Source organism: Chionomys nivalis, chromosome X (genome assembly GCF_950005125.1).
Source record: "Chionomys nivalis chromosome X, mChiNiv1.1, whole genome shotgun sequence".
NCBI classification, from domain to species: Eukaryota; Metazoa; Chordata; class Mammalia; order Rodentia; family Cricetidae; genus Chionomys; species Chionomys nivalis.
In genome coordinates, this window is record NC_080112.1 from 92,314,508 (window position 1) to 92,338,607 (window position 24,100).

Sequence of the window (24,100 nt, forward strand, 5' to 3'; positions counted from 1 at the left end):
AAAGAAAAACAAAGATTGTGAACCAGATTCTCCTACTATTACCCTTATTTCTGTTGTTAGCACAAATCTTAGAAAAAGCCTGACAAGTAGGAATATGTATATGTGTGGGTGTGTACATTTAATCAATTCAATTAACAAAACAGAACATCTCTAAGAATGAATGCCTAAGAAGAGATATTCTTCAAACTTCTTAAAATTTGAAAAGAAAGCCAGGTGACAGTGGTGCACACCTTTAATCCCAGCACTCAGAAGGCAGAGGCAGGTGGATCTCTGTGAGTTCAAGGCCAGCATCCTCTACAGAGCAAGTTCCAGGTCACATTAAGGGACTTATAAAAGTGTTTAGAAGTTCCAAGGTGTTTGTCATCATACACAAACAGGTGTTCAATGTACCTGCTGAACTATTTTTAAAATGTCACTGTAGCATTGTTTTCATATATATTTAACAAATTAACATAAATATGTATAAATATAGGCTTAGCTATATACACCCAATCATTAGAATACTGTGAAAGTTATTAATAAGAATATAACATGGTTGACAAGATGGCTCAGCTGGCACTTGGCCATCAAGCTTGGGTTCTATATCAAGGACCCACATGGTGAATGGAGAGGACCAACTCAAGATTTCCTCTGACCTCCACACACAAGCATCCATACCGCTGTACATGTTTTCTCTCTCTCTTTCTCTCTTTCTCTCTCTCTCTCAAACACACACACACAGAGAGAGAGAGAAAGAGAGAGAGAGCAAATAAAGTAATAATTTTTACAAGTAAAATTGTACTTAAATGTAGCAAAACAGAAAAATTCAAAAATATAATAAAACAAATATAAAATGTGTATGTGCTTTTACAAATGTATAAATGAGAACGATCTTAAAAGTCATATACCAACATGATAAGAATAGTAATAGAAGGACAGAAGTAACCATGAGGAAAAGTAGACTTTGCCCTCCTAACTTAATCTTCTGTGCTATTTCATGTTTTTCCATGATATGAGTTAGTTTAATAATAAATAAAATTAAGTGATTTTATCAGACCTTAGAAACTGGAAATAAATCAGGAGAGTGGGTAATTATAGAGCAGCTATTTTCATAAATAGAGAGGGTATGGTGACAGAGTTCACAGACTTTGCTATTGAATGACAGATGCAAACATCACCGTGTCACTTGGGCTGGCATTCATTATCATCACGGTGACTAGTTTTGACTTGCACACTCCATTTTGCCAGCACCATACCAAAGCTTCAGCAGTGGTAGTACATAGTACCCGTTTGCTTTTCTACTTGACAGTATTGCTTTCTTAACACTGCTCCTTTAGAACTAGTGCAGAATTGTGGACGAGGTGGAAAGCAACGCTTTGGGTATCTAACAAAAGCAACAGTTACTCCACCAGAGAGATTGAATTCCCACAATTAGGGAAAGATTTTCCCCTTTCCACTCTGTCTAATCTAGAGTGAGACTGTATAAAGATCCTAACAAGGCACGGTAGCAGTCTCAGTTTTCCGTGTTGGGAGTTGCCTCTTTCCTTCAACCAAGTTTTTTGTTTAGGTAAGAATTTGAGAGCAATTGCATTAGTTGCTGTCAGCTAAGATGTCATTCAGACCGTCAGCTCCAGTCACGTTCTGCTGTTCAGTTTCCGCAGTAAGCGCCGAGACCACTTCAGTGGGCTTGCTGGTGAATGGTATCCATTTGCTTTCCTTCTTTTCTTCCATTTATGCTCCTCAGAAGCCCCATATCTTGCCTTTCAGCCTCATTATTACTCCTAACGTCCATAAGGGATGACTTAATCTAGGACTGTAGCAAGAAGAGCGAACGTTTGGGACTGGTAGACCACAATGGCCAGATGGTTCTACTTTATTATAAATAAATATCTTTCTTTGTTCTAAGGCGGATTGATCATTTATCACTGAGCTGTAGGCAAGCCCATAGGGCATTTTCTTAATTAGTGGTCCAAGGAGGGGAAGCCCCATTGTGGGTGGTGCATTTCCTGGTCTGGTGGTCCTGGGTTCTTTGAGAAAGCAGGCTGAGTAAGTCATGAGGAGCAAGCCAGTAAGCAGCTCCCCTCCATGGCCTCATCAGTTCCTGACTGAAATGAATACGTTCCCTTTCCTCTCTGTTTTCAGCTTCTCTACCTGCAAAGCCAAAATCTGACATGATGTATTAGTCACTACTCTTTACGCTGTGACAAAGAGCTGACAGAAGCTACTTAGGAAGAAAGATTATTTGACACACAGTTTCAGGAGGTATTAGCCCATTGTGGCAGAGGAAGGTCAGTGGCAGGAATGGATGAATTGAATTGTAGTCTCAGGAGAAATCATTGGAGCTCCTCAAATGATGTGGCTGGACCAAGATGTAGAGAACCAGACTGGAACAGGGGCCCGGCGGGGGGGGGGGGGGTAAGTCTCAGAGGTCCACGTCCAGTGACCCACCTCGACCAGATAGATTTCACATCTCAAAGGTTCCATAGCCTGTAACACCAGCCAAGGGCCAAGTATTCAAACATACAAGACATATCAGACTTAAGATGAATGAGTGGGGCCAAGCAGTCTCCAAAAGATCCTCTGCTCAAAATCTCTGATGCTTCTGTTTTTGTTCTTGGTTTGAAACCACTGCCCTTCCGACCCCTCAGTGCTGCAGCAGAGTTTTGCATTTTGTGCTCCCCATTGTGAATCAGAGAACATAATGTAGTTGCAACTTTTCCAAGGTCACTGACCCTCTTTAATTGTATTGCTGTTGAACACCTTTCTTTCAGCAGCAGCAGGACACCCACCAGGCAAACTTTCTTCTCCGTGTTGCTTTGGCAAAGTGTTGTCCAACAACAGGCAGGAAAGAACAGCCTGTAATGACCTTTGTGGAATGCGACCGATTATTTCAGAAAGAGACATATTGACCATTATGGGAATGAGAAATATTTGCCCTGGGAATCCCATCCATGTGCATGATAACAAATTGGAGCAAATTTTTGTTTTTATGAATTGTTATGGCCATGTGCCAGAGTGGGGCTCTTAGATACAGAGAATAATGTTTTATGTCAGAAGTCAAAAAAGAGTTCTTTTATTCCAGTTTTTGTTCACTTTCCCCTTCTCCCAAAGCATTTTTTTCAAAAGATATGCTTATGACACATAGCAATATACATTTGTCTTATGGTAAGTTGCGTCAAGGATACCCTATCTCAGTCTGTCTGTTATCTCCATCAGTGAGATTAAGGATCTTCCTTTTTAACTGCCTGTGAAATCTTTCCATGGACTTTTCCTTCTTTACCTGTAACCAGTGTCCCTAAATCAGTGCATGTTAATGCTCTAATCCCTAAGGTTTTATTCTTATCCACACTATCCCTTTCTTCCTGCACTCTACCTCAGCTTCAGGGAAGGAGAAGAACAGTTGAGCTTGTCATTGCCTTATCTCTTGAGAAAACAACACTGGTTGCTTTGTTAGTACCGTAAGAGTGGGAAACTACTTTTTTTCACTCAACAGTTAGGGGTGAGTACAGTCTAGGTATTGCACATTGGTCTAGGCACTGAAGATAGAGCAGTGAACAAAACAAGTCTTCGGCTCAGTAGAACTTGCATCACGCCACTGTCGTGCATCACTGAGGTGCTCTGCTGTGTGATCTTCTTTCACAGCCTGTGTTTACGCTCTCAGTATACATTCTCAGGACCCTGCTTGTCCTCCACCTTTTCCTCTTCTCCAATTCACTAACACATAACAGGGTTTAGTGCTTTGAAACAAACTCTTGATTAAGCCACTTCTCTACTTAAAAAAAAAAATCCCTCAAAGGCTTCCATACTCCCACCTCTATCATTTACCAAATAAAGTACTTACCCCTTAGCTTGTCATTTAAAGTCCTCCATGATCTGGCTCCAACCCCCTTTTGGAATGTTATCCTTCAACTCTTCCCTTTTAAGGACTCTATGTTCTCTGCTACACCTTCTCAATTTGGAAACTTCTGCCTGGAATATTCCCCACAAACTGCCTATTAAAAAAAAAGTCTACCCACTATTCATGACCCAGGTCACAAACCCTCCCCAATAAGCATCTCTCCTCGTAATTCAAACACCGCTTTAGACTTTTCCTGTGGCCTGTTACCTTCTGCCTTGTGTTGCAGACTAACTCTTAAACTGGGAAATATGAGTCTCTTAGCAAGAAGGCGCTTTAGCCTTTGGTACTGTTTTCTGCCTCGTGAGTTTCTCTGCAAATCTAGTCGAGTCTACAAGGAGAGAGAAAAAGCTCAGCAAATTGCCAGTGCTGCTTTCTTGTTGTCACAGCCTCACCTTTGTTCATTTAGGAAGCCATACAGTTAAGAATGGAGTTCGTCACTCAAGTCCTGCCATCTTATTGTCGATATTTGTTTTGGACTGATTTTTTTTTTCTTGTCATTTATAGAGACATTCTTATCTCCGTTCTCCCTATGATCCTTCACCAAGCAGACAAGCTGGAGGTTCTCCTCGCTTTCCTGGGGGAAGAAGTCACCGCGGAACTCTTATGGATTCCCAGCAAGCATCAGGGACCATCGTGCAGATTGTCATCAATAACAAGCACAAACATGGACAAGGTAAAGGCCATCATCCTCAGCATGCCTGATCTTTAGAGACCAAACCTGAGACAGGACCCTTTATTTGTGAATACTCACATGTAGGCCACTAAATATGAAGTCTTCAAAGGGGCTATGAACAAGTGACTAGAGAGGACTTGTAGGACTTTCCACAATTGCACCCAGCAAAGTATTCACAAGTATCCTTTGTGCTTAGGAAGCAACCTCAGCACTTTCTCTGTTGCCTGTAGGAGTTGGAGGTCATTTGGGAAAATCACTTATCTTTAATAAGCCGGGAACCCAACATTCAAAGGTATTTGGTGTCAAACACTTCTAAAGATCTTCTCAATAGTTAAGTATTAAAAAAAACTTTCTCCTGGGACTCTTGTTAAATATTCCTGACTCCAGTCTTAGAGATTTGGATTCAGTATGTAGTAAATGAGGAGATCATCCTTCCATTTGTGTGAGCCATCAACAGATCCAGACATCACCTAGCTGAGAACCAGAACCACTGAGCATGTAGTACACTCCACCATGAGTGTGGTGGCATAAGCAGCCATATACGTTCATTAGGCCAGTTTTCTCTTCTCTGGTCTCCACTGCCCCAACTCCAGTAGCAGAGATGGAAGGAGGAGAAAAGCACAATATTGACTAGTGCTTCGTTTGTTGGGTATCCTGTCAATCAGTTCTTTGGAATCAGCTCAACTGGTTTCTTTTTATATAACCACAAGCAGGTTTTGTTTCCTTTAGAGAGAAAATAAATCAAAAGGCAATTCTTTGAACAGGATAAAAGTAAATTATTAAACCAAATGAGTGAATAGCATTGGTGAAAAACAATCCCCATTACAAAGAACTCCTAGGATAAATCTCCACAGAGCTGGTCAAGCCAAAGCTAGTTCATCACATCTGTTACTAATTACATGTAAATTTCAGATTATACATAAAAACATCAATTTTAAAAATCTACAGGCTCAAGAGAAAACTCTAAATGCAATTTAATAAAACTATGCTTATTAAAATCATTATAAATATGTATTATTTATCTGCGTTGATTTGAAATTTATGGCTTTTAAGTTCCCAAGCTTTCTGATACAACTTCAAGAAAGAAAAGTTAGGTAAAGATACAGTTGGATTTCTCAGTCCTAAATTACCCCCAATAGATTCCATTTGCTGTGGAAGAATTGCAAAGCCCTAAAAAATGATTGAGGACAAAAATAGACTTCAAAAGCCCTAATACCATAATTTCCCTGAGAACTGTTTATTTTTTACAGCAGAGGCCCATCCCACCGCTGCCTCAGTGCCTTAGAAAATCGTTGGCTACTTCATAGTTCTTCATCTGCCATGTTTATCTGGATACATCCCTTCTCTTTTGACCTTTCTGTTAGAGTTCACTGAAGAATCTCTTGTCTTCACCTTAACGCCCAAATCCCAGCTGGATGATTCAAAATCATATTTTGGAATTTTGTTGGTGGGAGGAGGCTTTCTTCCCTCCTAAAAGCTACATTTTATTCCACTGCTTAGTCTGGACTGTACCCATAGTCCAAATGTTTAGAAGGAAGACGAAGCTTAGCTTGGGTAGTGCTGCCTGCCTTGTTTTCCCTGAGTATGAATCACCCTTCTCCCGAGTTCCCTTCATAGTGACAGGGTCCCCTCTGGTATATACACTCTTATCTTTGTTAAAAAATCACAGAAGAAAAGCAACAAGATACCCTACATTTTAAACTTGAATCCTGTCAAAATGTTCTTGAAGCCAACTCTGTACCCACTTGTTCAAACAGTCTAGAAAACAGTGTTACTGTGTTGGGAAGAGAGAAAGGGTAGGCAAAAGAGAAACCCATCCTGCCTGATTTCTGTGGTTCTGTTCATAGCCCCCGAGCCTCATGCTTTAGGTAACTACTGAAACTCTCTGTGCACTGGGATCTTCTCCAGGTTAGTTTCTTGGAAATCTTTACACAGACTGACCTGTTAGAGGGCCCAGTACTCAAGCAGTTCTTGCAAAAGACAATAAAAGACAGCCAACATCTTTCATATTCTTTAATGTGACCCAGTGGACTTGATGAGAAAGAAATAGCCTAATGATTCATCCCGAGTCTGTACTGCAGCCAAATCAGTCAATTCCTAGAAACGCCCCAAGTGGGAATATGTCTCCCCCCAGCCCTGCCCAAAGAGATACACCCTACCCTAGAGATAACGTTGATTAAGATGCCGACAGGTCTTCTTGGGTATGATGAAGTGGTGGAAATCATGAAAGCCACACCCAGGCCCATTTATGGCTTGAAATATCCACAATCTTAGCCCTTCAGAAATGGAGAACATTCCTTTCAGACCTCTCCATCCACAGCACTACCTCTAACCTAACTCCATGCTGTACAGTAGTAGCCTAATTAGTTTAAGGTTGACATATCTGGAAGGATGTTCTGTGTCCCTTTTCCTTCGCAGGTTTCCTCTACCTGTAGTCCCAATATAACCTCTTTCAAGATTTCTCAGAAAACATAGAGGCAATGGCTCTCTATCTATATGGGTAGGTCAGACTCTTGTAACATTTGCTCTTCTGAATGGATGTGATTCAGAATATAGATGAAACTGGTCCTTTGGAAAGAGAATTAGTTTTACATCTATCCCTCCTAGATAACAAAAAATCTCTTTTGAAAATTGTTATACCCAGAAGCATAACTACTTAGACCACATTGTGCCACTTAAGATACTAAAAGTACTACACTCCCCTAGAGATCATCAGATGTTCAAGACAAATAGAACCCCACTTTCATGAATCCCCTCATCACCCAATTGAAAAACTGTTTGCAGATTGCCCACTCTTTCTCAGACTCTTTGTTAGAATCCCAGGGCTGTTGCAGAGGCATGTGGATAACTGTTGAAGGTCGTTATCCCTGAAACAGTGATACCTTAAATAGTGACAGCCTTCAGCAAGGACAGCCTCTGCAAATGCATGTCCTTGCCATGACAGAACAAAGGATGTTTGCTATTTTAAAGAATTCATGGAGCCTAGTAATCCGTCTTCACTCTGCCTCTGTGTTCTCTTTCAGTGTGTGTTTCCAATGGAAAGACCTATTCTCATGGAGAGTCCTGGCACCCAAATCTACGGGCCTTTGGCATTGTGGAATGTGTGCTCTGCACTTGCAATGTCACTAAGCAAGAATGTAAGAAAATCCACTGCCCCAATCGGTATCCCTGCAAGTATCCTCAAAAAATAGATGGAAAGTGCTGCAAGGTGTGTCCAGGTAAAAAGGCAAAAGGTGCGTTGGCTGGAGGCCCTGCCTTTGGTTGAATGAGATCCACACAGAGTCCTATTCAATTTTCTTTGTGCATCAGAAACACAAATGGCCTGTCCTATAAGTCTTACAATAATAGTTCTAGCAAGAATGAATTTCCTTCTTTCCTCTTCTGAGAGACTGATGGTTGCTTTGAAGGAGTTAACTACTTGGACCTATTCTGGAGAGTTTCTTGTGTCTACAACTTCACACATGTGCCAAATTGCTTGCCTTGTTCTTGCTTTCCTAAGTTAGCACGGTTTTAGGAAAACAGCCACACCTTCATTTTTTAAATCACTAATTCACTTCCAGCCATAATCCAGTACTCTTTCCAGATGAGAGATGCATGAGTTACAGTGGAGGGAGATTGGGTTCTGGCTCAAATCTAAGGTCATTATATGACCTTGTAAATATACTGGATCCATGTGCATCTGGGCCTCATCAGCCCCATGTGAAAAATTAAAGCAGTTTATCACTGTGCTTCATTTTTGTATTTTTATTTGCATTTTATGTTTTAATTTTTGAGACATAATTTCTGTGTATATTTGTGGGGTACAGAAGAATAATTCAAGACATATATTACAAGGTTTGATTACCAAATCAGGGTAATTATCATCCCATGTCCTCTCATGTTTATCCCAGATTCTTCTAGTCATTTTGAAATTTCTCATAGTTGGTTTCACTGTAGTTACCCTACTGTGTTATAGAAAAATAGAAATAATTCATTCTAATAGTGTTTTAGCATCTATTATCCAATTCTGTCTTTCCTTCACTACCTTCCAACACTAAAATCCTATAATCATATTATTTCTCTTTTAAAGACAAGAACAGTGAAGTGTAGAAACTGGCTTTCTCAGAGTCATGAAACTAATGGATAATACAGTCAAGGCATTCAAACCAGGTTACTTCCAGCCCACTGTCTTTTCTACTTGTAAATGGTGCTGATCATTTTTGAAATGACAGATTGTTCAAATGACAATTTTTAAGACATGAACTAGATCAAAAAAATGTATCTCATCTATAATGTTGTCATTGTAACTTTGATCTGCTACAGCTTTCATGTATGACCTACAGCAAGCCCCTTTAACTTTTTGAGCCTCTATTTCTTTTTATTCAAAATGATATGGTTACAGTAAGTGACTTCCTACAGCCATCACCGCCACCCTCCAAACCCAGTATTTCACTATGAATGAATTAGCCATACCCAGGTACATTAATTCTTCATTTCTTAGGCCTTCTGAAAAAAACTGTAAATACAAGTGGTAATAAAAACACATTTTTAAATGGAGATGGATACAACATTTATCCCTTCCATTGAATAGTTGCTCCTGCCTTGCAGGGAAACATGCATTCAGTGTAAGTATAGGAGAATCTTTAAATGAGTCTGTGATTCCTGAAACTGTCTGCACAGTGGACTCCCCAGTGCGTTTCCAAAAGTACCTGTGTTCCATATCCAGAGATAATGATTTAATTCATTTGATTGTGGCCTGGGCTTAGGACTCATAAGTGCCTCAGACTCCTTTGATATGCAAAAAAGTTCGAGAACATTTGATGCATGCTCACAGTGGTTCATGGTATTGTCCTTTAAAATGTGATTGCTTACCAGCAGCACCTAGGAGCTAATTATAGCTGACTCCCAGACCTCCGCCTGCCCTGAGACCAACTCTGCAGTTAAGATTCTTAAGTGATTCTATTGAAGCTTAAGAAGTAATAATTTAAGATAACTATAATGCCCTTCATCTTCCATGGTAAACGAGACAGGATGTGGATACAAAGGGCAAGAGCTAGCCAAGAGTAGACATCAGAATACTAAAGTGCAGGATGAAGTATTATTAGGGATAGGCAGGGAGCATGTTCTAGGAAGGATGTAGACATCAGGGCCACCCAAACATGGTGACTTACAGTTCCTTCCAAAGCTGGGGTCTCATTTGATCCACAAATCTTAATGTCAGTTGCAGTCTCCCAACACGTGTTTCTTTTTGGCTAAAGGTCTAACATTTACACTTTCCCTGTAATACAAGATAATCTTAGGCAAAAATTAATAGTTACCTAAATACTGAAGATCAGGTTTTCTGATTTGATTTGATTTTCAGACAGAATCTCATTTCACACTGTGCTTAGGATTTTCTCACACCAGTGATTTCAAATAAAAGGAGAAAATGGGATACAGAGAATTTATTGCCTTTAAAAAGAATTTCCTTCTCAGGTTGGTGGTGTTTTGTGAGCATCCACATAAGCAACTCCACCTGTGGGCTTACCCTGAGAAAGTAAATGGAGACACATAAAGGTATAGAAGCTAGGCTTTTTTTGGTGCAGTGTTATTTGTAATAGTGAAAAATTGACAACAATCAGACCACTCACTCATAAGGGATGGCTAAATTATGGTATAACTGCGTTGTGGAATATTATGTAGCCATTAAAACCATCGTAGACCAAGACTGCTGACATTTAAACATTAACTTATAAGAGCAAGCTGCAAAAATATGTGTATTGTACTTAATTTCTTGTGTTAAGAGAAAGTTTGTGTGTGCTTAAATATTTGAAAGCCTGGAAGAGACTATGACAGAATGTTTATAGAGATCATCTTTGGATAGCTGACTTACCAAATATTCCCATTTTCTGCTTTCACTTGTGTTTTCTAAATTTTAAGTAGTAAACATGTATTACTTTCATCATTTGAAAACATAATAAAAGTTGTCGTTTTTAAAACCACCCTCCAGAATCCCAATTGTCAATATATTGAAGAATCTGACTGACTGAACCAGTTTCCCCGGAGGAGTTATTTTTACTGTTTTCCATCCTGATCAGATATGCTGAGATAGTATATCCACTGGGCATCATGAAAAGAAACCATTTCAATCTCATTCTATGTACTTTTATCTCTCTGAGCCAGACCTGGGTGTGTGCATTTTAAATCACTCTTAGGGGTCATATTGCCCAAGAGTCACTGTCTGCATGACCCAGGGTGTCCTGCTCCATATATTCAGCACCTGCACAGCAGTGTGTCCTGTAATCAATCTAAAGATGCATGTTAAGTACCTACTTCATGCAAACACTGACACAGAAGAACGAGAGATAAACAAGATGGGCAAAGGCTACTGCCTGGTACTTGCATTGTAGTGAAGACAAAGTACAGTGAATTCAAATTAAGAATTTAATTTTAGCATGTGATGGAGACTGTGACAGCAAAAAGAGCAAGATCAAGAGATGGTGAATAGTGTATGAAACACTTTCAAAGCAGTAGCCAGTGAAATGCAGTGTTTAAATAGATTCCTAGATGACTTGAAAGGGTCCACAGATAGGAATGTCAGACCATCAGTGGCTTCTTAAAATAATGGTGCATAGCCTAGAGGAAAATGGACAAAGCAAAGAAAGAAAATAGAACAGTAATATTAATTATTTTGACCAAACCAAAGGTTTCATCACAACAAATAAGAGCAGGCTCCATCCATAAAAAACAAAGGATGCAGATTCCCCCTTTCTCTTCTTATTGCTCTGCTAGAGGCCAAACTTACTTTACATGTCATCACCCACCAAGGAATTAGCTAAGACACAGATCTACAGATACCCCAACTCACCTCTCATACCCCGGTACTTCCCTAATACCTGGAATTCCTTACACACTTCTTTTGGATTTTGACATTAAATACCCCTGTTGTGACTTTTAAAAGCTTCCTGAGATGAGATAACACATCTTTATCTGTCATCACCAACTCCCACAGTAATGGTGTCTTAAGTTTCTTAGTTCTAGAGGTCACAGGATAAGTTTCTTATGGGGAGTGGACATGGCCCAAAATGACTTCCCTTATGGCATGGGTCCCCGAAAGGAAACGAGACGAGGTGGGCATGGCAGTGAAGTGCCTTGAGATGGAACATGCAAGGTGGTATTGAGCACACCCCTTTAAGAACAATGTTTTTCTAGTGTCTTTCAGTTTCAACTAGGGCTGAGTCACTAATGGGGTTTTGTTTGTGGATTTCTTCAGTTGTGTAAGTTCAGATCTTAGGATGACTTAGGAGCTTCTGAATGACTCTTTAAGATGCTGGGAGAACTATGAGCCTATGACAGGTACTTCTAGTGCTATCAATGGTTGGGTTTCATATGTCAGTTACATTCAGAGCCAACATTCGGTTAGTGAGAAACTCGGTTCTCCCTGTAGAGGTGACAATTGAATTCATAGAAGTCCCTGTACACTTCATGACCTCCTTCTTCTCATGTGAAAACTGTGAGCACACAGCCCTTAATTGCCTAACATCATTAAAAAAAAAAAAAGGCTGGCCTGCCAAGTAATCAGATGTCTAAAATGAAAGGCAAAGGGAGAAAAGAAGCTTGATTCTAGGATAATCCACAAAATGAGTGATCCAACTTGGAACTGTCAAAAGACAATGGTGGTTTTGTCCTCGCAGAGCCAAATGGTGGGAGGCAGAGGTAGAGAGGAAACATAATCAGGTTCAAAATAGACATACAATAGCAATTTGATTACAATATCCAGTCCAATATGTTTGATTGGACAGCAGTGACTCTCGTCAGTATGAAGCACAGATTCCACAACATTCAGCCCTCTGTGGATTTGTCCATCATGGTTTAGATATTCTTGTAGATAACTTCTGCATAGTCTCAAACTTTTTTTCAGGCTGTGTAAAGATTCTATTCAGTATTTTTTATTTGAGTTATATACTTTGAATACACACCTCAAGGGGGTGCTGATTATAAAGCCATCAAAGGAACAACTCACTCATTTTTTGATATGGGGCCTGGGCAAAGGGAGTGTGGTATGAAATGCCAAGTATCATGGGGCTGGAACCTTTATTCCTGGGAGCTGAAATCCAACGACCTGCTATACATAGTAAATGATCCACAGACAGTGGATCTAACCAATGTGTGTGTGTGTGTGTGTGTGTGTGTGTGTGTATCTCCCAACCACTCGTTTAGCATAGCATACACATGACTAATCTGACATCTAGATTTTGGCACTGGTGTTGATCCGGTATTATCATTCCTTTTACAAACAAATCAAAGAGCATTCAGAAATGTCAAGCAAATTTGGATGGATCCATTGGGCAAGTATATGCACATAGATGAGTGTCATGAGTGTTTTCTAAGTAGACTGAAATGATGTCAGAAAAGCTAACCAAAGCCCTCTGTCAGCCCATATCCTGGGCCTCTCTTAGCACCATTGAGCTGAACAGAACATGATTCTGCACTAGTATGGAAAAGTCAGTGTGCCCTTAAGTACCTAAGAGATTTAACCTGGCTATACTAGTCTTTGTTTTCATCAAAGTTCGTTTCTCAGTGGCTGTTGTAGGGAGACCCAGTTCAGTTTGGAGTGTGCCCTACAGAGCCAATGACTTTGTGATCATGTGGTCTTGTGAGAGCTTAGATGTGTCTGGGTGCTCTGGTGGCTGCTAGAGGGGCAGCCTGTGCTGAGTTAGTACGGTACATCTGGAAACGGTGTCTCTCTAAAACATGTTCCTGTTGATTGTCTGTGTCTGCTTAGTGCCAGCAGTTCTGAACAGTGAGATGGCTAAATGCAGAAGTTTACTTCTAGTTTAAAAAAAAATGCCAAAACTCTACTTGCTTCCTGGTTCCAGAAGAACCTCCAAGCCAAAACTTTGACAGCAAAGGTTACTTTTGTGGAGAAGAAACCCTGCCTGTTTATGAGTCGGTGTTCATGGAGGATGGAGAGACTACCAGAAAAATAGCACTGGAGACTGAGAGACCACCTCAAGTAGAGGTCCATGTTTGGACCATTCGAAAGGGTGAGCAAAAGAGCCTTAAATTTGTGTTTGTGAGTCAGACAGAGAAGGGACGACTCACCTTAATTTTGCGTCAGCAGGTTTCTGTGCTTGGGTCGAAAGCGATCCCTCTGCTGAGAAATGGCAGGCTGCTAGCACAGAGATCATGTTTGCAAATTTACCACAGTCTATGATAAAGATCAAATATTAACTCTTGAGATCTTGCCTTTTGTTTTGGTTTGTATTGATTTTTATTTCAAATATCTGAGCCCTACCGCCAGAGTCTAATTTGTTGGTCTGAGCCAGGCATGTGAACCAATCAACATGTTTCCTTAAATCCTCCAAATGGTTCTAAATCTATGGTCTATGTTGTAAACTAATAAGCTGCAGTCTCCCTTCCCAATAGAAAGCTCAAGAAACAGGAAAATCCATTCCTTCAGTGTGAAGCTATGTCTCTGGAATTATACCATGTACTCTGGATTATGATAAATTTAAAACATCCTACTTTTAAGAAGATTATGGGCTTGAGCCAAGGAGATGACTCACTAGGTAAAGGAGTTTGGTAACAAGCCTGATGACCTCAGTTCAATCCCTGGGACCCATATGGTGGAAGCAGAGAACTGAATCCTACAATCCCAAGTAAATTGTCCTCTGACCCTCAAATATGTACTGTGGTACCCAAGTGCCTATACACACTCAGTAAGTTCTCAGCCAAACAGGGCTACACAGGGAGTTCCTGTCTCAAAATAGCCACAATAATAACCAGTGTTCAAACATGTATATGCTTCAGCATCATGCACAGAGCTGTACTAATGTGCTGCTAGCTAGTCCTACCCCAGAGATGGGCATTCAGTAGGCCTTGACATTATAAGCATTTCATGAATAAGGCATAACCTCGTGATGCTAATGCAAGTAATATTTGAATCACAGTTTCAGACATTCTGCTATAGTTGTTTCCTGTATCTTTTCTCACTCTGTTTCCCCAACAATCTTGCTTTTACTAAAGAATGCCCCCCCACAACTAGGAAGTATGCTAGGTTGCAGATATGCTTTTCAACAATGTTTATTTTGGTTTTATATCTAGGCATGTCAGTTATCTGTCTTTAACTTCATACCTCAAACTAAGAACTGGCATGTTGGTTTCTTAAGCAGTGAATCCAGCCACACATCCTTCACCCCACCCCACTAAAGTACATGGACGGCTAGTATATATCAACATTTTTCTATATGCAATAAAGCTTTTAGCGAGATTTATACTTCCTGGACACAGCAAAACCCAGCCTTCATCTTCTTTCTTCCTCGTTGACCTCGGGTTTAAGTGAGTTGGTAACATGTTGCCCCTTAACTGGTTGGCAGCATTCAGTTATTTACCTGCCTCTAATAAGAACTGTTTAGGCGATGTGGAAACTGTGGGCCAATGCATAAAAACCCCAGCCCTGTTATTTGTTTTGTTTTGTTTTTAAGAGAAACCTGCAAGAATTCTATTTCCCAAAGGAAACGTTGCACTTCTGTATGAATTAAGGAATAGGGGTAGCCTCTCTATTTGCACATATAATATGCCTGCAATTCTACTACTGGTTTTTATTGTTTAGCCAGGAGGGCAGCCTAGTGGTTTGGCAAGAATTAGTCTATCAAAATTATGGCCAAAGGCAGAATTTCTAATACTGCCTCTGGCTACAGAAGCTCCAACCAGTACTTACACTTTTCTAAGGAGAGCCCATGGTCAGAAGTACTACCTCCCTTATCTCCAGTCCCTGGAGAAGCTAAAGGGAAGGCAGTGAGCCAAGAATACAAATGGAGTCAATTAAAATCCTTGAGCCATCCAAGTTCCTGGTTAAGTACATTTCACAGCCCAGCTCAATACCTCTAAGCCCCAGTAATGAGATTATATGTTTAGCCTGGGCAGAAAAGGGGGACCATGGTTCCACGAAGAGCTAGAAAATGTCTCATCACCTGTCCCACTTTGCGCTTGGCCCTAGGCATTCTCCAGCACTTCCACATTGAGAAGATATCCAAGAGGATGTTTGGGGAGCTCCATCATTTCAAGCTGGTGACTCGGACCACCTTAAGTAAGTGCTCTTCACTGGAAATCACCTCTAGCTTTCAAATGTAGTGTTGCCACACTTGAAGTTCTTCTGTATTCTCAGTGAACATAAAGGACGCTCAGTTTCAACATTAGGGGGGTGCTCTTTCTCTTTTGGAAGACTAAGGACAAGCAGGGTGTCTGAATACAAACTAGAAAAGCTTGGGCATGATGAATACAAGCTGAATACATAGTCCACATACAAGCCATTTCAGGTCAAGGTTTCTTAAATGCCCCTTATGAAACTGATAACCCAAGTCACGAGGCAGTTGAAGGAAGCGTCCCAAGATTTCAGGTCTGGTTTAATTGTGAAGTCTTCATATCTGTATGGCTATGCCCTCTGGGGATGAAGAAGAGGACAGGAATATGGACTGCATATCAATCCTGCGTTATAGCAGAGCGCTCGGACTCTTTTTAAACTACCACTAGGTGCTCATGTTTCTTTAAAAGCATCCAGGCATCTACGCAGACTTGCAACTCTCCTACTTTCCACACTAGATGGAGCTTAGGGACTAGATACTGAAGGGCACCGGGGTGGGGCTGGGTGGGGAGCACTTCTAATGGAATAAAAGGCACCCTAATTCTATCCCCAGAGACTTTCTAATGGGCGAGACAGAACACGAATGGGCCTTCACCGTGAATGAGAAGAGCTGTGAGGAGTTAAATGCCTAAGCGCTCAGGGGAATCTGCAGAGAACAATAAGTTGAGAGCCAGGTGGGCTTAGTCGAGGAAGGCTTCGGGGAGGAGGCGCTTTTAAAAAGAAAAGGGTGTGACTGGGCAACAGGTCAAGAAATCAGTCCAGGGCGAGGGTGCAGCCTAAGAGAAGATCCAGGCAGGAGCAAACAAGAAATGTGGGTGGGGGTGAGGAATGATCACCAAGGCCACATAGGGCACAATGAAAATGAAAAGGGTTGCTATGAAGCAGTCGGAAGGCTTAGAAGAAGCCAGTGAAAAAATGCACATGCAAAGCAAGCAACATTGGGAGGTGCTCCACAATACAAGCAACACAGTAATAGCAGTGTAGCGATCTGGGCTTTCTTATAGTAAGCACTCACCTTGATGAATCCAGACTATGGCTAAACCACAACAGCGGAGGTAAGCAAGCAGGTAAACGGTGTATTCACATCTGGCTTTTAGAAAGAGGGCCTTGCTGTGAGGAGTGCGGTGCACCATTACTGGCAGAGCTGGTGAGAATCTGAATTAGGAAGTTCCCACACTATGCTGTCTGCAAGACAAAAGAGGTTAGGACACCATGAGAGACATTCCTCAGGCTAAGTCAACAGATAGAAGTGTGTGTGGAGGGGCTTAGTCGAGAGTGACTCCAGGATTAATAACTTTGTATATTGGATGAATAGTAATGCCATTTGTCAATGAAGAGCTCAAGGCTAAGCAGATGTTAGTGAAAAAGAATGTCTGCTTGGAACGTACTTTGGTCAGGATGCCTGAGAACCAGCTAGAAATGGTGTTGGTAAGGTATTTTTTGTCTTTTGAAAGAATAATAGAAAGTAAATGAATTCAGCATAAGAATCTGAATGCAGGAGTTGGGGGATCCCTCCAAGAGAGTCAGGAATAAAGGAGACAGAGACTAGGGTCCAGGGATCAATGGTATGACTTTTGAAATTACTAATTCACCACAGAACACATTTTAGTTCATCTTGTATCAAGACAGTGTACTAGGCTCTAGAGGACTTCAAAGCTGTGCCCATACTAGCTAGGACTGGGGACGAGTAATGAAATTAGGTATTGTGTGTCCCAAACATTGTACGGCTGAAGGAAGTGGGTAGTGAAACGATGCAATGGAGTAACATGGGGACAATGAAATAAGCCCAACCCCTTCACATAATGTGCTTCAATAGCCTGGCACACCATAAGACTTTGGTAAAGTTATCTTCCCCCACCTATTTTCTACCCTCATACTGAGGCATAAAGAATACAGGAAAATGAGGAATTTAAGGCAGAAAGAAGCAGGGAGATCAGGTCTAAAGGGGAGGGCACTATGTAGGGAAACCAAAAAGGTTCAAAGGAGATTTAGAGTGAAAAGGAGTTTCCTGACCTTGTGCTCAGGGCTCCCCAGACTTCAATGTCATGAACATAGGAATAAAAAGAAATGTGAGGAGGGGTGCACCCACCCACTGTGACAGTGGAACTGATCTATTGGGAGCTCTCCAAGGCCAGCTGGACTGGGACTGAATAAGCATGGGTTGAAACTGGACTCTCTGAACAAGGCGGACAATGAAGGCTGATGAGAAGCCAAGGACAATGGCACTAGGTTTCGATCCTAATACATGAACTGGCTTTGTGGGAGCGTAGCCTGTTTGGATGCTCACCTTCCTGGACCTAGATAGAAGTGGGAGGACCTTGGTCTTCATGTAGAGCAGGGAATTTCGACTGCTCTTCAGTATCGAGAGGGAGGGGGAGTGGACTAGGGGGAGGAGAAGTGGAGTGGGGATAGGGGGAGGGGAGCGGGGGGAGGGGGCAATATGTGGGAGGAGGGGGAGGGAAATGGGAAACGGGGAGCAGTTGGAAATTTTAAGTAAAAAAGAATAAAAAAAAATCAGTGTCAAAAAAAAAAAAAGAAATGTGAGGGACTATTGGGAGTCAATAGACAATGGAAGTGATTCAGTCCAGTTAAGAGTGGAAAGGGCTGTGAACCAGTGTGAGAATGGAGCACTATAAAGAGCCATAGGATGGCATTTCAGGGTTCCATTGATGCATAAGGACAGCATGCGGAAAAATTAATGTGAGCAGTTGTAGACAAAGGAAGCAAGGAATAGAGCAAATAATGATAAGCAATCAAGTATCCCAAACCATTACATGGAGCGCTAAGAGAGCAAGCTGTGGTCCAGTGATGCATTATATACTGCTGTCAATGGGTATTTTTTAAATTGGTGCCAAGTGAGCCGCAAGAAGAGCAAGCAAGCACACTGTGGAATATTTTGCAAATGCTGAATACAGTATAAAAATTATAAACACTGGCGATGGAGTTCAGTGGTTGAGAGTGCATATTACTGGTTCAGTGCTTGAGAATGCATACCACTCTTCCAGAAGATTTGAGTTCAGTTCCCAGTACCCACATCAGGGTAGTTCACAACTTCTTGGAACTTCAGCTCCAGGAGGATCTGATACTGCTGACCTCTGTGGGCACCTGCACTCACGTGTATATATTTCCCCAAACACATCATTTAAAATCAAATAATTCCTTTAATGGAAGTTTTCTAAACTTCTAAGCATGTAAGATTTACTTGTGGGAGAACAATTGTGTCTCATTTGGAGGATCTTTCGAATGTGATGTATTGAAGTAAAACCTCCATGTTGTGTTTTCTGTCTCCACCTTCAGAAAAGTATTTATGTGTTTGAGTGGGTGCTTCTGTGCTGAAGCCACCTGCCATTCATATTTTAAATACCCTGAGGGGTCTATAAGGATGTGGAAAAGGATGAAGCATATTGGTTGTATTCCTAATTACTTCAGCTCTGATCTTACACACTCCTGACCATTCTGTGTTTCCCTTTTAGACCAGTGGAAGATCTTCACTGAGGGAGAAACTCGGCTCAGCCAGATGTGTTCAAGTCGGGTGTGCAGAACAGAACTGGAAGATTTGGTCCAGGTTTTGTACCTGGAGAGACCTGAAAAGGGCCACTGTTAGACAAAACAGCCAGGATTGGATAGTATCAATCAAGGAAACCCAAGCTGCAGCTGGACTGCCGGCTTCCTTTGCTTAAGTCAACAGCGCTCTAAAACCCCAAAGTCAGACGCAGTCAAATTATCCACGCCAGTCACAACATACCTTGTTGCTCTATGTGCAGTGGTGTGCCAGCCCTCAAACATCTCTAAAGAGAATAGAGGAGTCTTTAGTGGTTTCTGGAGGGAGAAGGGATAGAGCATTCTGGTGCAGCTTTAGTTTCTCTGAGAATCACTTTTATTTGAAGGTTAAAAGAAAACACTTTTAGGGATTCTGTGTAGAAAGTCACGTGAAAGGAAGAGAAGAAAATTGCTCAGTATAAGTTGGGTCACATAGAGCAATCATTTGTATGAAATGCCTTTCAAATGCTCACGTGTCTTCCATTCTTTAAATAAACGAACTTATTCAGTGGGTGGAACTACAGGTCAGTCAGTTATAGAGCACACACCCAACACATGGAGCCTTGGTCTCTACTTTCAGTACTGAATAAAATCATCCTCATATCTCATATACGCACGTACGAAAAGACACCCAAACTGCACATGAAGCTGCCCTTGTTTCTGGCTCCTAAATACTGTTGGGGTTGTTGGCACCCAGGAAAACAAATTGAAAATGTATGCAGAAGACTGTCCTCAAGCCTTTAAGGGTGAAGAATGCCAGTTAAGGGTCTTGTTCACTTTGAAGTGCCAAATTCACTTTGTCAGATAATACCACTTCTCTTTCTTGACCTGAACCTCCATTAGGAGCCTCCATTAGGAAGGTAGAACTTGGTGAAATTGTCAGAAACTAAGTTCATACCAAACAATGCATAACTGTAAAAGATTCAAAGCTGTAGAAGAATACACCTGATAAAAACAAAGTAGTCCATCTTTTTTGTTGTTTTCACAGCTATAATACTCAACTAGCGTATAAACTAATGCTCACTAATTTTCTTGCGGCCATAGTCACCCAGACAGACACTTTACTTTGAATTATTCTAAAAGCTGATTTTAAGGGCTCTCTTATTTCTCTGACTACGGGAGTTAAAATTTGACTTTATCAAGAGACTCAGTCCTTGTGAGCTTCTGAACATTGGTTCTTGTGTCAAGAGAGAGTTACTGTTCATTCAGGGAACTGAGAATTCTGACACAGACCTTTCTCCTAAACCTTCCCTACTAGCCTTGCCTTATCCACAAGCATAGGTTGTATCTGGGATTTTTGACAAGGCTGCTCCTGAAATGTTTATTTGCAGCCCAATGCCATGGCATAAATTATGCTTTCTGAGGCTTGGCTTTAGAAACCCTCTTTGTGGAGAAACTATAAATAATTCCTAACAAGGAGCATAGGGCTGACTTCTGGATCTGTCCTCTTGCAGGAGCATGAATGAGCTCAAATGAGTACTAAGCAATACGAGGACCTAGAAACACTGCATTTCCCACACTAGGCAAGAGAACATGATAGGAAAAAATGTGCAAACGGTCTGGTCTTTATGGGAACCTGGCAGAGAAGGGGCAGTTTCCACACACAAAAAAGACACCAGGCTTTGGAGTCAGGGCTTCATGAGACAAATTTCTTGCCAGCCGGTCATACACATTCTCCTCATAAGTGGGACATAAGATTCCTGGGCTACAAAGCCACAGAACATCATTGAAAATGTGATGGGAGAAGTATCAATCCACAGCTGCCTCCCTCTCGGAGGGGGGGGGAGTGGAGGGGGAACCGTATTTCCAGAGTGTGGAGATCTGTAACCAGATCCTGAAGGAAAGGGGTGATTCCCCTTGCTCGATGATTCACCCCAAAGCCTTCCCACCCAGGTGTTCTCTGAAATCTTAGCCTCAAGGGAACACCTAAAGAGCTCCCCTAGATAGACTCCTGCCTCCAGGTGCAGCGACACACCTTTCTAATGTGCTGTGGGAAGCAGGAACTGGGGATTTCGATGTAGAAACCCTCCGGGTTTTGATGTTGGGTAGAGTGTAGGGTATGCGGAGAGAGATCAAACTGCCTGTAGTGAGTAGGCAAGAATGGATATGGTTCTTTTTTTGGTATTTATTTGTATCATAAACGCTTGGGACAGCAAAGACCAGAGGCACCATTTTGTAGTTTTATCCATTTTCTAGTTAGCTCATGTAAACAAGTCTGAGTAACGTAACAGTGTTACCCTTTTGCTTTTCTCACAGGACATGTACCCAGGTATGGTACTTATTTATGGAGTCACTGTGTTTCTGGATTTTTAAATTAATAAAATTTTAATTTAAAAAGGTTATGACAGGAAAATCATATGATTGACACTCCAGTCAAGATTGTCATTTGACTGGGTAAAGGATGATGGGTGGGGCCTAGTGTTTTCACAGTCAGCTTGGCATTCTTGTTATACTACTCTCAAATAGCTAGCAGTGTCAACTTAGCAGTAAGGCTGCCTAGATTCTTAAGCTAGCTCTATAATTTCTATATTTGTCAGTATTCTCAATTAGAAAATGGGATGATAATGATACTATTGTCCTTTGCCTGAAATCTTGCAGTAAGGTTTAATGTAATCAGTACATATAAAATAATTAGTCTAGTGTCCATTGAAATGCATTGATGACCATGGATATTCAAGGTGGGAAAGGCACTTAGAGCAACCATTGATGTTTTACTCCCTCTTGGACCACTTACTTAGGTTTCAAGAGGACTTCAATTTTGACCTGCTGTTCACAACACTTTTATGCAAAGCTTGTTTTATTTATCAGTGTAAGGATTTTGTTATGTGTTGACCCGGAATAAATTCCCTCAAATCCTCAATGCTAGTGAAATACAGGATATTCAGAAGTCAGGCTATGAGAGGATTTTAAGAGAGTAATGCAAATTGTCAGTCACTGTTGAGATGTTCAGTGACATGGCAGAAACTCTGTAATGATGGTGATAACATGGAAGAAGAGAAGAGTTGAAGTTACTGGAGCAAGAGATTGTCAGAGGTAAGTGGAAGGGCGCTGTGAGGAAGTAGGGCTAGAAGCTCAAGAGAACTCACTGGAAAAACTTTCTAGTGGAGTGAAAAAAAAAACAATGAAGATAGAATCTTCAGAAAGAAATGGGGTCAAAGCCATTTCATCTTGCATAGGGGAGCTATTTTTCCATATCATAGCACAGAGGGCAGAGAGACTGTAGGAAGGACAAGATTAAAGATGGGTAATAAGGAGTTAATCTGTTTCATGCAGGGCAGTGAAGTCATATCCCAGGCTGCTCTCAGGACTCACAACTCTTGACCCACAACCTCGGTGAACATTCAGCTTTGGATGCAGACCATTTTTACACCACTTTTAGCAAGATCTACCTAGTTCCATCAGATCTGTATTATCTCACACCCCTTCCACTCAGCTTCCTTTCTTCTAGAATGACACTGTGAATCAAAATATCAGTCTACCTGCATTGAGGAAAATGCAAATAAGTCAAACTAGACTTCTGTGGCTCCATCTTGCATTATCCCCTTTCTATAATTACTCACACCCAAATATCCACCAGCCCTTCAAGTTTGTGGTTCTATATGTAGGCAATGTTTGTAGATTTTTTCTGTCAATTCCTCTTGAAGGACTTTTACTTCTTTTACTCCTTCCACCATGACTCCCAGAAGGCAGCAAAGGCCACCTCGTATGGGCTTACGAAGAAGACCTGCCTCCTCCTACACATTGTCTGCCTTTTTATACCTTTCCTGCTTTTACTTCTTTTTAAAAGGACTTTTTTATATTTGTTTTATGCACATGAGTATTTGCCCTGTATGTATGTCTGCATACCATGTACATGCCTGATGCCTGCGGAATCCAGAAAAAGTGTCGGATAACCTGGGTCTGGAGTTGCAGATGATTGTGGGCCTCCATGTGGATGTTGGGAAACAAACCCAGGTAAACTAGAAGAGCCCTTTGCTTTGACGCTCGAAGAAGCTCAGAATATGATTCTCAAAACTCTGCCATTTTGTCACAAGGATTATTTTTGAGCTAGTAACAATTAAGAATCAATAGCTATAACTGCCTGAAAATTGGATGTAGATTTTCCTTTGAGGAAGGTAACCTCTCCTCCATTTCAAGGACAGAGAGTGAGTCATCCCTTAGGGTAGGAAATCAACACCAAGATTAATTGGCATGAATAGAAAATTCATGCTGAAGTAGTCTGCAGCATCCATTCCTTTCTCCCTCCCTCATTCATTTCCTAATCTCTCCCCCCCTCAGAATTTATCATCCATTTAAGTTCAAGCTCTCCTTCCTATATTAAGATAGTATATAAGCCCCCTGAATCTAACCACATTTTAGAGTTTAATTTTCTTTCTGTGAACTTCTGTGTATATACATATTAATAAAATGTGTGTGCCTTTTCTAGTGTTATTGCATTTTATTGATTTAATTCATAGGTTCACAGTCATGGGAACTAAAAAGGCAAAGAAATAGTTTCTCTTCTCCAACATTTCTCTATGATAGCATTGCTAGAAAAAAAATGTCCATCATTTCTCTGTCACAAATGTCTTCATAACCATCCCTGCTTTCAACTCTGTATTGCTGGTGGGACTTTTGAGTGCACACAGTTAGCACCACCATGACAGTACTCAGAATTCACTGTCTTCCTCGGCTGCACTGTTTCCCGTGAATATATAGAGAGAACTCCCCCTTCCTTTGTACCTGTGATGCTACTTTGTCACCTTACATTGAAGCAAACAAATTATTCATAAGTGTTTGTTACTATGTGCACCAACATGGATCTTCTTGTGCCTTAGAGTGTCATAAAGGTCTTCATGGGAAAAGGTGCTTTATGTTCTATTTTTCAAGCCAGTTTTCAGACCTCAATTGTAAGTGTGCAGAGTCT

General features: G+C 41.1%; 1 protein-coding gene across 4 annotated transcripts in view; it reads left to right on the forward strand.

Moving 5' to 3' along the window:
- The window catches only part of Chrdl1 (chordin like 1), a 117,456-nt gene extending 93,854 nt beyond the window's left edge, over positions 1 to 23,602 (forward strand). For 2 of the 4 annotated variants that reach the window (XM_057759949.1, XM_057759950.1), the window contains exons 8-12: positions 4,382 to 4,550; positions 7,574 to 7,783; positions 13,388 to 13,555; positions 15,511 to 15,600; positions 19,128 to 23,602. In XM_057759949.1, the coding sequence (XP_057615932.1) occupies positions 4,382 to 4,550; positions 7,574 to 7,783; positions 13,388 to 13,555; positions 15,511 to 15,600; positions 19,128 to 19,258 (768 nt within the window). In that variant the 3' untranslated portion in view covers positions 19,259 to 23,602. The remainder of the gene's footprint in view (positions 1 to 4,381; positions 4,551 to 7,573; positions 7,784 to 13,387; positions 13,556 to 15,510; positions 15,601 to 19,127) is intronic. The other 2 variants (XM_057759951.1, XM_057759952.1) reach the window with 1 other exon arrangement.
- Positions 23,603 to 24,100: the final 498 nt, after the last annotated feature.